This window comes from Channa argus, chromosome 10, assembly GCF_033026475.1.
Source record: "Channa argus isolate prfri chromosome 10, Channa argus male v1.0, whole genome shotgun sequence".
Taxonomy (NCBI): Eukaryota; Metazoa; Chordata; class Actinopteri; order Anabantiformes; family Channidae; genus Channa; species Channa argus.
This window is the reverse complement of record NC_090206.1, coordinates 13,804,331-13,817,972: the sequence shown is the minus strand read 5'-3', so window position 1 is coordinate 13,817,972 and position 13,642 is coordinate 13,804,331. Positions and strand designations below refer to the sequence as shown.

Genomic DNA, 13,642 nt, shown 5'->3' with positions numbered 1-13,642 from the left:
GAGTTTAGCCTATGTTGATTAAAGTATATGAATTTTTTCCACAAAATAATTTTGTTTGGTAATCACTTGTTTTTTAAATCTAACTGAAAGTGCTGTTACAATAAGTTAAATGTTTGGAAAAAAACTAATCAAAACTTGCAAATTAGTTCTTGATTTGTTTAAAAAACAGAAATACCAAGTGACTTATTTAATTTTGTCATCTTTTTTCATTTGTAGAACAGTATTTTTGTTAAGAAAATAATTGCGTTCCTCTTAACAGTGTCAACAATTTTTTTATTTTTCCCTAAAATCAACTCATTGACCATTACAGCACCACGGACAGAGACTAAAAAAGAAAAATAGTTGTGTAGACGCACGTACATTCTCTCTAATGCGTATGTGTTAAAACAATGAAAAAAAATATTGAGCAGAAGACTTATTATGTCACTCACCAAAGTTGACATTTGAGAACAGTTGCCCGATAGATGCTTATCCACCTGGGGTGTAACGATCCCAGCTCCATCCACACTAACTAAACTTTGACTCCTCGTTGGCATACATTTCATGTCACTCTTTCTGGAGTCAGTCGTCCTGCACACCTCGTAATTGTACACGTGTTGGAGAGTCCCTGTCCCCAAAGTGTCTGAGTAACGTGGTGGATAATACGGAATCACAGGGAGGCTGGAGTGATACAGGACGCGAGACTGTCTCCACCTGTAGATTTTCACTGATATAATAACCACTAAACACGTGATGAACAGGAAGGAAACTACAGCCAGAGCCAACACTAAGTAAAAAGTCAGGTTGTCATTGTACTCCTTGTCGTGTGTAAAGTCAGCGAACTCCGACAGCACTTCAGGGAAGCTGTCGGCCACCGCCACGTTAACAATGACTGTAGCTGAACGAGAGGGCTGCCCGTTGTCCTCCACTATAACAGTGAGTCTTTGTTTGACAGCATCTTTATCAGTGACTTGGCGGATAGTTCTTATTTCTCCATTCTGTAAGCCAACTTCAAACAGCGCCCTGTCTGTGGATTTCTGCAGTTTATAGGAGAGCCAGGCATTCTGTCCAGAGTCCACATCAACAGCCACCACTTTAGTCACCAGATAGCCCACATCTGCTGAACGAGGCACCATTTCAGCCACCTGAGAGCCACCAGTCTGGACTGGGTACAGGACCTGAGGAGGGTTGTCGTTCTGGTCCTGGACTATGAGTCTAACTGTAGCCACCGAACTTAGAGGAGGTGATCCAGCATCACGAGCAGTTACGTTAAATTCGAACCACTTGATGTGTTCATAATCAAAAGACTTCAGTGCATGAATAAGACCGTTTTCTGAATTTACTGACACTAATGAAGACACCAGAAGCCCATTAATTTCTTTTTCTTCCAGAAAGTAAGAAATCCGAGCATTTCTGCCCCAGTCTGCATCAGTAGCGCTGAGAGTAAACACAGAGAATCCAGGAGAATTGTTCTCTGGTACAGTCTTACTATATTCAGATTGATCAAATTGAGGTGGACTGTCATTTACGTCAGACACCTTTACATTGATGGTTTTACTGCTAGACAGAGGCGGGGAGCCTTTGTCAGAGACCGTTATGGTGATGTTGTACTCAGCAAGACTTTCTCTGTCTAACAGGTTATCGGTTACTATGGTGTAATAACCAGTTAGTGAAGATTCGATTTTGAAAGGTATGTCAGAGTTGATGGAGCATTTAACAACACCGTTACCATCAGAGTCTTCATCATCCACGTTAACAACAGCTATAGTTGTACCTGGGGGAGAATCCTCAGATACTGAGTTAGAAAATGACATAAGCTGTATTGTAGGGACATTGTCATTCTCATCAATTATGTGAATAATAACTTTGCACGTGTCTGTATATCCCCCGTGATCACTGGCCTGCACGTTTAATTGATACGTTTTGGATTTTTCAAAATCTAGTTTACCTACAACTTTAATTTCCCCTGTTTTAACATTTACAGCAAAAAGCTGGTTTGTTTCTTTTGCAACATGAGCTATGGAATATGTCACTTCACCATAATGGCCTTTATCTGCGTCAGTGGCGCTAACAGTGGTCACCACTGTTCCTTCAGGAGAATTTTCTTTGACATCTGCTTTATAAACAGCCTGGCTGCACACTGGAGCATTATCGTTAGCATCAAGTACAGTGATATGAATCCGCACTGTCCCTGATCTATGGGGATCACCGCCATCTGCAGCAACCAGCACCAGTGTGTGAGTCTCCTCTTTCTCTCGGTCTAAAGGGTTTTGTAAAACCATTTCGATAAATCTGCCTCCATCCGGTTGGCTCTGTATCTCCAGTTTGAAATGATCTAAGGGTTTAAGGGTATATTTCTGAATATCATTCTTTCCAACATCGGGGTCGTCTGCACTCTCCAGTGAGAAGCGAGTTCCTGGTGCAGCATTTTCAACAATTTTCAAATTGATTTCCTCTTTTGGGAAAGTCGGGCTGTTATCGTTGATGTCTATCGCCTCCACTATTACCCGATAAAGCTGGATTGGATTTTCTAAAATGACTTCGAAACTGAAGCTACAGGGCGTCGTCTTCGCACAAAGCTCTTCTCTGTCGATCCGCTCCTTAATAACAAGCGTGCCTTTGTCACGGTTTAAATCAACATACTTTCGGCTTCCTTTTGTGATAATACGAGCTTTACCTGACACGAGCCTTGCCACATCCAAGCCTAAATCTCTAGCAATGTTTCCAACAAAAGATCCTTCGGCCTGCTCCTCCGGTATGGAATACCGAGCCTGTCCTGTCACTGAGCCCAGCTTGAAAAGACAAAGAGTAAAAACCAGTGTCTGCCATCGTCCTCTACCAGCGTTTATCCGCATACAAGCCATTATAAATTCAATGGGGTCAGACGCAAAAATAATTTCTGTGAAAAAACTTAAAAGAATAAACAAACGGAAACGCTGATGTTATATTTCGCAGAAAGCCATTCACTGACCAGCTCGTCACGGTTCCTATTTCCAACAGAAAACATTAAGGGAGCTTAAAGGTTGAAATGCTGCACCGCCTATTTGGACAATTTGTCAGTGATGTATCAACAGCGGCGCTCAGAGCCCATGCACGGTAATGTATCATCTGTTTATGTTAGAGGTGTGAGTTTAAAGAGTGCAGCAAAATGAAATGAGATTTCTTTCAAACATTTTGAAAACCAATCTACATAAAATGAGTAATCAGAAGCCAAATTAAAAATGTTCTATTCACATACTTACGATGAGGGTGAATTAAAACTGTTCAAAATTTCTCAATAAACTTAATAAAACTGAAACATAATTGTTGGTCTAAAATAACGTAAGAGCAAAAATATACACAGGTAGTACTGCAATCTAAATGAGAAGAGTTGTGGAAGTGGGGGTTCAGAATAAATATCTGTTATAAATCACCTTTTTATTCCATGTTTTGTAATTATTTTTCAAACTAAATTGTGCAGGGAGTGTTGATTCTCACTGAAAAACAATTTAAAAGGTTCCGGCGGCACTTATCTATCAACCTGTAAAACTGTAACTACCTTAATCAGACACTGACTATGTGAATAATATAATACTTAAAATGATAATACTGATAGAATGACATGTGCTACAAATCCTGTATACAGTAGCTCCAAAATCAACGTGTTGACAGTTTCAGCACCATGGACAGCGAAGATCTCACATTTACTTCCACTTTCCAAAACTTGGGAGAAAGAAAATAATTCAAAACGAAATAATTAAACATGTCATTCAGCAAAGTTGGCATTTGAGAACAGTTGGCTGATAGATGCTTTAGATCTGTGGCAAATCGGTTCCAGCGTCATCCACACTTACATCAATAGTAAAGTATATTACTATAAATGTTATTATTATTAATATTATTAAATAGAAAGGCCATTATTAAAAAAAGGAAAGTTCTTAAGCCACCAGAAGCCAGTTAAAGACAAGATATGAATCTGGTTGTTATAAGAATAAAACAATGCCAATGTTTTTGATTGAAAGTCAACAATGTAAATTCAGATTTAATAACAAAATGTGCAAAGTTTCTACATACTGCAACTAACCTCTAGAGGAGAGTCTGGTTCATCCAGGATGCTCTTTTCACTCTGTATCCGCTGCATCGTCCCTGATGAACTGGGGTCCATTATCAGCACGTTCTGACTACCGGCTCTGCCCAACTTACAATCACTCTTTCTGGAGTCAGTCTTCCTGCACACTTCGTAATTGTACACGTGTTGGAGAGTCCCTGTCCCCAACGTGTCTGAGTAACGTGGTGGATAATACGGAATCACAGGGAGGCTGGAGTGATACAGGATGCGAGACTGTCTCCACCTGTAGATTTTCACTGATATAAAAACTACTAAACACGTGATGAACAGGAAGGAAACTACAGCCAGAGCCAACACTAAGTAAAAAGTCAGGTTGTCATTGTACTCCTTGTCGTGTGTAAAGTCAGTGAACTCCGACAGCACTTCAGGGAAGCTGTCGGCCACCGCCACGTTAACAATGACTGTAGCTGAACGAGAGGGCTGCCCGTTGTCCTCCACTATAACAGTGAGTCTTTGTTTGACAGCATCTTTATCAGTGACTTGGCGGATAGTTCTTATTTCTCCATTCTGTAAGCCCACTTCAAACAGCGCCCGGTCTGTGGCTTTCTGCAGTTTATAGGAGAGCCAGGCATTCTGTCCAGAGTCCACATCAACAGCCACCACTTTAGTGACCAGATAGCCTACATCTGCTGAACGAGGCACCATTTCAGCCACCTGAGAGCCACCAGTCTGGACTGGGTAGAGAACCTGAGGTGGGTTGTCGTTCTGGTCCTGGACCTGTATTTTCACTGTCACATTACTAGTGAGTGGAGGAGAGCCTCCATCCTGCGCTTTCACGATGAAAACTAACTGTTTAATTTGCTCATAATCAAATGGCCGCACTGCTTGAATCACCCCGGTTTCTGCATTAACTGATACACAATGTGAAACTGGATACCCGTCAATTATGGAATCAGCCAATATATATGATATACGAGCGTTTTGGTTTTCATCGGGATCTTCAGCGCTAATCTTTAGAACAGAAACACCTGGAGAATTATTCTCTGATATAAACGCAGTGTAACCACGTTGTGAAAACACTGGAGCATTATCGTTCACATCAGAAATTTGTAAATGAAAACTTCTTTTTGTTGAGAGAGAAGGTATTCCTGCATCCGTCGCTACAACAGTGATGTTATACTCTGAAACACTTTCACGATCCAGTAGAGTATCTGTTACCAACGTATAGTAATTTCTTAAAGTGGATTTTATGTTAAAAGGCGCATTTTGTTCGATTTTGCAAGTTACCTGTCCGTTATCACCTGAATCAAGGTCTTTAACATTTATAATGCCAATAATTGTACCAGGAGGAGAGTCTTCAGACAGCGGACTAGTGAATGACATGACGCCTATGAAAGGGGCGTTGTCATTTACGTCAGTGACTTCAACTATCACTTTACTAGAATCTGTCAAACCTCCCTGATCTTTTGCATCTACTCTGAGCTCATATTTTTTATCCCTTTCAAAATCAATTGGACCAGAAACAGATAATACTCCGGAGTGTTTATCAATGGATAACAATTCAGCTATATTGCTCTTCACGTTCGAAATGGAATATGTGATGTAGCCATTAGATCCGCTATCTGCGTCTGTAGCATTGATAGTAACGATATTTGTGCCCTGTGCTGCGTTCTCTACCACTGTGGCCTTAAAAACAGACTGGTTGAAAACGGGGGCATTGTCATTAACATCTAACACTCTTATGTCAATGTTTACGGTGCCAGACCTCTGTGGGTCCCCACCATCTACTGCTATCAGCTTCAACGAGAGATGGGGAACGACTTCTCTGTCTAACTGTTTCTGAAGCACCATCTCTGCATATTTACTCCCGTCTGGATTTACACGCTCTTTTAAAACAAAATTTTCGTTTGGGGTTAAAACGTAGTTTTGCAGTCCATTTATTCCAACATCAGGATCCTCTGCACTTTCCAACACAAATTTCGCCCCAATGTTAGCTGACTCGCTAATTTCTAACATAATATCCGATTTTTTAAATACCGGAGGATAATCATTCACATCTAACACTTCTATAGTTACATGGTGTAGCTCCATTGGATTTTCAAGAATAATTTCAAAGCTGAAGCTGCACGGGGTTATGTCTCCACAAAGCTCCTCTCGGTCTATTCTTTCACTCACGACTAGAATTCCTTTGTCTGTCTTCAGCTCAGTGTAATGAATGTTTTCTCCGGTCACGATACGGGCCCGCCCAGAGCGGAGCCTTTTCAGATCCAAACCAAGGTCCTGTGCTACATGACCTATAAGAAAACCCTTCTTCATCTCCTCTGGTACAGAGTATCGGATCTGACCAGTTATGGGATTAAATAAGTAAAGTAAAAAAATAAACATTACCCGCTGAGGTCTAAAATACAACCGCCATTTGCAAAGTGGAGGTTTATGCGCCATGTCGACAGGTGACGTTTAAAAAAGATCCAAGATCCAAAGATCAGAATTCAGAAACATTCACTCTTCCTGTTTTGTAATGTCCACATACAAGAAATAAAAAGACACTCGATAGAACCCACAAAATGCCTTTCTTTTATGTGAAAAAAGCGTTTCCTGGTGGTCTCTCTAATCCTGCTTGAATGTGATATTACGAAGAACAGCTATGAACTGAGACAAGGAGGCCAAATACACACATGATATTGTTGTTCAACAGCGTCGCTTAGAGCCCAAAACGTGAACACCAAAGGCTTTGGAAACCAATTATTAAAAGGGTATGACAGAAAAAAAAAAAGACAATAAGCATGGAAATCTACATTAGTAATAAATTATTGCTAATAATAATGATAACTGAAAATAAACTAATAACTAATAATAATATGTATTATTATTATTATTATTATTAGTGAACATCATTTCAGTTTTAAAAAAATAAATTGTGCAAAGTGTCTACATACTGCAACTAACCTCTAGAGGTGAGTCTGGTTCATCCAGGATGCTCTTTTCACTCTGTATCCGCTGCATCGTCCCTGATGAACTGGGGTCCATTATCAGCACGTTCTGACTACCGGCTCTGCCCAACTTACAGTCACTCTTTCTGGAGTCAGTCGTCCTGCAAACCTCGTAATTGTACACGTGTTGGAGAGTCCCTGTCCCCAAAGTGTCTGAGTAACGTGGTGGATAATACGGAATCACAGGGAGGCTGGAGTGATACAGGACGCGAGACTGTCTCCACCTGTAGATTTTCACTGATATAATAACCACTAAACACATGATGAACAGGAAGGAAACTACAGCCAGAGCCAACACTAAGTAAAAAGTCAGGTTGTCATTGTACTCCTTGTCGTGTGCAAAGTCAGTGAACTCCGACAGCACTTCAGGGAAGCTGTCGGCCACCGCCAGGTTAACAATGACTGTAGCTGAACGAGAGGGCTGCCCGTTGTCCTCCACTATAACAGTGAGTCTTTGTTTGACAGCATCTTTATCAGTAACTTGGCGGGTAGTTCTTATTTCTCCATTCTGTAAGCCCACTTCAAACAGCGCCCTGTCTGTGGCTTTCTGCAGTTTATAGGAGAGCCAGGCATTCTGTCCAGAGTCCACATCCACAGCCACCACTTTAGTGACCAGATAGCCCACATCTGCTGAACGAGGCACCATTTCAGCCACCTGAGAGCCACCAGTCTGAACTGGGTAGAGGACCTGAGGAGGGTTGTCGTTCTGGTCCTGGACCAGTATTTTCACTGTCACATTACTAGTGAGTGGAGGAGAACCTCCATCCTGCGCTATGACCACGAAAACCAACTGTTTGATTTGTTCATAATCAAATGAGCGAACCACTTCTATCACTCCGCTCTCTGCACAGACAGAAACATAGTCAGATACTGTAGATCCGCCTTTGTTATTCACATCCAGTATATATGATATACGAGCGTTTTGGTTTTCATCGGGATCGTCAGCGCTAATCTTTAGAACAGAAACACCCGGAGAATTATTCTCTGATATAAACGCAGTGTAACCACGTTGTGAAAACACTGGAGCATTATCGTTCACATCAGAAATTTTTAAATGAAAACTTCTTTTTGTTGAAAGAGAAGGTATTCCTGCATCCGTCGCTACAACAGTGATGTTATACTCTGAAACACTTTCACGATCCAGTAGAGTATCTGTTACCAACGTATAATAATTTCTTAAAGTGGATTTTATGTTGAAAGGCGCATTTTGTTCGATTTTGCATGTTACCTGTCCGTTATCACCTGAATCAAGGTCTTTAACATTTATAATGCCAATAGTTGTACCAGGAGGAGAGTCTTCAGACACTGGACTAGTGAATGACATGACACTTATGAAAGGGGCGTTGTCATTTACGTCAGTGACTTCAATTATCACTTTACTAGAATCTGTCAAACCTCCCTGATCTTTAGCCTCAATTCGAAGTTCGTACTTTTTGTCCTTTTCATAATCAACGAAGCCTGTTATTAAAACAATGCCGTTTTTTTCATTTATGGTAAATAAATCACGCATACCACTGCTAAGGTCTGAAAAATAGTATGACACAACACTGTTTGACCCGAAATCTGCGTCACTCGCATTAACAGTGGTAACATAAGTGTCTTTGGGAGCGTTTTCCATTACTGTAGCTTTATAGACAGATTGATTAAACACAGGCGCATTATCATTGATATCAAGAACAGTGATGTCTATATTTACTGTACCAGATCTTTGCGGAGTTCCACCGTCTACAGCTATTAGCTTTAAAGACAGATTCGGGTTTGTTTCTCTGTCTAAGTGTTTCTGAAGCACCATCTCTGCATATTTCTTTCCATCTGCATTCGAATTTTGCTTTAAAACAAAGTTGTGATTCTCGGTCAAAAAATATTCTCTGAGTCCATTACCACCCACATCTGGGTCTTCCGCACTGGTCAGGGGAAAACGAGCTCCAGTATTAGCTGATTCACTGATCTCAAAGTGAATGCGATTCCTTTCAAACGATGGCGAGTTATCATTTATGTCTATTATTTCAACTGTAATTTGATGTAGCTCCATGGGGTTTTCTAAAATCACCTCAAAGCTGAAGCTGCACGGGGTTATGTCTCTACAAAGCTGCTCTCGGTCTATTCTCTCGTTCACAACTAGAATCCCTTTGTCTGTCTTCAGCTCGATGTACTGGATGTTTTCTCCAGTAACAATGCGGGCACGACCAGAACGAAGCCTCTTCAAATCCAAACCAAGGTCCTTTGCTACATTACCGATTAAAGAGCCCTTCTTCATCTCTTCTGGGATTGAATATCGCATATGCCCGCTGACAATATGACTGAAATAAAATAGGAAGAACAGATAACACCAAGTCTGTCCGCAGCCAAAACGCCATTTCACGCACCAAGTAAAGGGTAGTATTCCACAATCCATAGCGGGAGAAAACAAATCTCTTCTAAGCCGATCTAATCAAATAGTTTCTTCATTTACTAAATAATTGTACCACTGCCGACAAAGATCTTCTCTTTACAATTTTCTTTTTATTTTAATGGCACTACCAATTGTCGGAAGGCTGTTTTGCTCAAATTTCATCCCACGTAATACACACGATCTGTTGTCCTCTCATAGGCTACGACAGCAAGGGAGGGGACTGAATGGTAGAGTTTGAGATTGATTGATCAACAGCGTCCCTTAGAGTCCAAAATCAGCACAAATTTAGTCTTCAGCCTTCACTATCACAGTATGAAAGGCTGGAATTCTATTGATTGTTACATAATCAAAACTAGTTTATTAGTATGTTAAACACCTTATTATGCTAAACAATAAAATATTCTGCTTTACCTCTAAAACTGCAAAGATGTGACAAAACAAAACGATGCAATACAATGCACACAAAATAAAAACATAAAAGTTGTACCACATCAATTAAATTCCACGAATAGGATGTAAATACACTGTTTAATATTTGGTGTAACAAATTAAAATATACAAAATACAAAAAAACTATGTTTTGAAGATTAGAAAACAAAATACTCACGCTGTGCAATACAAATTTTAATGTGGCAAAACATTTCAGTAATGCCAAATTAAACCTACTCAAACCAATACCATGTGAAATATAAACACAAAATTATCAAAAATAAAACTTTTCAAAGTTGTAAATTTGAATTTAAATAGAATAAGTGAGTGCTGTCCATTGTGCTGAAAACGACGGCTTATTGTGCAGCGGTTTTTTATGTGTGCAAATACACAATCAAATAGCAAAATGACACACAGAAAATAATATATTGATGAACCAACCTCCAGTGGAGAGTCTGGTTCATCCAGGATGCTCTTTTCACTCTGTAGCCGCTGCATCATTCCTGATGAACTGGGGTCCATTATCAGCACGTTCTGACTACCGGCTCTGCCCAACTTACAGTCACTCTTTCTGGAGTCAGTCGTCCTGCACACCTCGTAATTGTACACGTGTTGGAGAGTCCCTGTCCCCAAAGTGTCTGAGTAACGTGGTGGATAATACGGAATCACAGGGAGGCTGGAGTGATACAGGACGCGAGACTGTCTCCACCTGTAGATTTTCACTGATATAATAACCACTAAACACGTGATGAACAGGAAGGAAACTACAGTCAAAGCCAACAATAAGTAAAAAGTCAGGTTGTCATTGTACTCCTTGTCGTGTGCAAAGTCAGTGAACTCCGACAGCACTTCAGGGAAGCTGTCGGCCACCGCCAGGTTAACAATGACTGTAGCTGAACGAGAGGGCTGCCCGTTGTCCTCCACTATAACAGTGAGTCTTTGTTTGACAGCATCATTATCAGTGATTTGGCGGATAGTTGTTATTTCTCCATTCTGTAAGCCCACTTCAAACAGCGCCCTGTCTGTGGCTTTCTGCAGTTTATAGGAGAGCCAGGCATTCTGTCCAGAGTCCACATCCACAGCCACCACTTTAGTGACCAGATAGCCCACATCTGCTGAACGAGGCACCATTTCAGCCACCTGAGAGCCACCAGTCTGGACTGGGTACAGGACCTGAGGAGGGTTGTCGTTCTGGTCCTGGATCAATATTTTCACTGTCACATTACTAGTGAGTGGAGGAGAGCCTCCATCCTGCGCTTTTACAACCAGCTGAAGCTCTTTAATTTGTTCATAATCAAAGGAGCGAACTGCGCTAATAACTCCAGTTTCAGTGTTTAAGGACACAAAAGCAGAATCTGGACTACCACTGACCCGAGTATCCTCTAAAAGATACGAGACTCTGGCATTTTGATTCCAATCGGAATTACGAGCACTGACAGCAAATATAGAAACTCCTGGGGAATTGTTTTCTGTGATTTGAGCATAATAACTATTTTTATCAAATACTGGCGCGTTGTCGTTTACATCGGAGATCTTAAGATGCAACGTAGTTAAGCTAGAAAGTGGAGGGGAGCCACAATCCGTGGCTGTTATAGTTATGTTGTAATCAGAGAGGGATTCTCTATCAAAATGTTGATCTGAGATTAAATTGTAATAGTTTGTTAGAAAAGATTCGATTTTAAATGGAAGTTTACCACGTATAGAACATTTTATTTGTCCATTTTCCTCCGAGTCAGCGTCTTTAATGTTTAGAACTGCAATCGTTGTACCAAGCTGAGCATCTTCTGAAACGGGGCTAGAAAATGACATAATATTTACAACTGGTGGATTATCATTGACATCATGAACCTCCAAAATAACTTTACTTGTTCCGGTTAGTCCACCTTGATCTTTAGCCTCTACCCTCACCTCATATTTTCTGTCTTTCTCATAATCTATTTGACCAGAAACATAAATTGTTCCGCTATTTTCGTCAATGCTGAATATATCTGCTGCACCTCCCTTTATTTTAGACAAACTGTATTCAATTAGTCCATTTGAACCACTGTCAGCATCTGTGGCATTTACTGTGATGATGCTTGTGCCTTTCATTGTGTTTTCAATGACTGATGCTTTATAAACTGACTGGTTAAAAATTGGAGCGTTGTCATTAACATCCAAGACAGTGACATCTATATTTAGTTCACCAGATCTTTGAGGTGTTCCTCCGTCAACTGCGATTAGTTTCAAAGACAAATTTGGACGCTGTTCTCTGTCTAAAGGCTTCTGCAGCACCATTTCGATATATCTAGTTCCATCTGGATTAGCATGCTTGTTCAATATGAAATTATTGTTTGCCGATAAAATATAATTTTGCAAGGCGTTTTTGCCCACATCTAAATCCTCCGCACTCTGCAGTGGAAATTGTTCTCCCACTACAGCTGATCCACTTATTTCTAAACTGATAGGCTTGTCTTTGTTTGGAAATTCCGGAGCGTGATCGTTTATATCCAAAACTTCAACTGTTATTGTGTGTAATTCGATTGGATTCTCTAATATTACCTCAAAACTGAAGCTACATGGCGTTATGTCTCCACAAAGCTGCTCGCGGTCTATTCTCTCGTTTACGACTAGAATCCCTTTGTCTGTGTTCAGCTCTGTGTACTGGACGCTTTCTCCGGTCACGATACGGGCACGACCATAGCGGAGCCTTTTCAGATCCAAACCAAGATCTTGAGCTACATTACCAATAACAGAGCCTTTCCTCATCTCCTCTGGTACAGAATATCGAATCTGGCAACCTACCATGTTAAACACGTAAAGCAGCAACATAAGCAGCCCCTTTTGCAGTCTCAACCCAAAAAACAATCGCCATTTTAAAGATATGGGGATGGGAGATCTTCGAGTTGCCATCCCGGCAAAAACAAATCAAAAAGGTGTCCTTTAATATCCAAATAATATGACGAAAGTTCTTATATATCAGTTTCCTGATTATGTCTAACACGTCTACTTTTACAAGAGCGTCCGTCAGACCGTTTTCGCCCCTGAGCTCTACTACACACAGCGAGCTTTCTTCACTGCCCAGCAGTCAAAGGATGGACTGAATGACGACACAGCACATAAAATATTTTACTGATCAACAGCGTCACTTAGAGTCTAAAAGGTGAACATCAAATAAGGTCTACTTTCAGGCCACATTAGTAAAAGCCTGGAAGAATTATCATGATTACATCTACTGAAAGGAAAATCTGGGTTTATAGAGAGACTTTCTGAATTACATAATGTAACTCACGACATTGAACTGTAAATAAAGGTGGGGGCATAAACACTGCATTGGAAAAAAGCTATGTAAAAGCAAAATAAATAACTTGGATTTTGACTCTTTAAAAAAAGTAGTACAACAAAGCTAGTGGTGAATAGTCCCAACACCCCTTCGTTTGTGGGATCAGATGATCATCATTACCATGGTTCTAAGGATAGTAAAACGTTTGCTTGCAAAAATTTACAGTGTAAATGATGTTATAAGGATGTCTCTTATATGCGACATTTCGATCTGCATAAATCTATTTTAAGAGATTAGGTTCAGCAGTAAAATGGGCTCCTAATGTGATAGATACACTGTGGTGGAAATTGATACTCTGCAGCCAGTGACTAAGAAGATGGAGTGGCGGTGATGGATGGGCATATATGTATACATGGTTGTATACGAGCTTATAGCACTTTTAAAACAAACTTTACTACAAATTATGTAGCACTTTTGTTAGTACAGCCTGGACTCTACTACCCCAGGATTTATAACTGTCAATATTACGCACATGAGATACG

General features: G+C 40.5%; 3 protein-coding genes across 27 annotated transcripts in view; all 3 read right to left on the bottom strand.

The window, feature by feature from the left end:
- LOC137133993 (protocadherin gamma-A11-like) overlaps positions 1 to 13,642 on the bottom strand; it is a 238,444-nt gene that overhangs the window by 122,655 nt on the left and 102,147 nt on the right. The window contains exon 1 of one of the 25 annotated variants that reach the window (XM_067518281.1): positions 432 to 2,960. The exons of 23 other annotated variants lie outside the window; for them this stretch is intronic. In XM_067518281.1, coding sequence (XP_067374382.1) covers positions 432 to 2,843 — 2,412 coding nt within the window. In that variant the 5' untranslated portion in view covers positions 2,844 to 2,960. Of the gene's footprint in view, positions 1 to 431; positions 2,961 to 13,642 lie in introns of those variants that run through there. One more of the 25 variants, XM_067518306.1, reaches the window with a different exon arrangement.
- Positions 4,010 to 6,855, bottom strand: LOC137134000 (protocadherin beta-11-like). The gene has a single exon (XM_067518330.1). It carries the CDS (start codon positions 6,467 to 6,469, stop codon positions 4,025 to 4,027), a length of 2,445 nt encoding a protein of 814 aa, XP_067374431.1. The 5' UTR covers positions 6,470 to 6,855; the 3' UTR covers positions 4,010 to 4,024.
- LOC137133997 (protocadherin beta-3-like) lies at positions 6,937 to 9,800 on the bottom strand. Its single transcript, XM_067518327.1, has one exon. It carries the CDS (start codon positions 9,410 to 9,412, stop codon positions 6,956 to 6,958), a length of 2,457 nt encoding a protein of 818 aa, XP_067374428.1. The 5' UTR covers positions 9,413 to 9,800; the 3' UTR covers positions 6,937 to 6,955.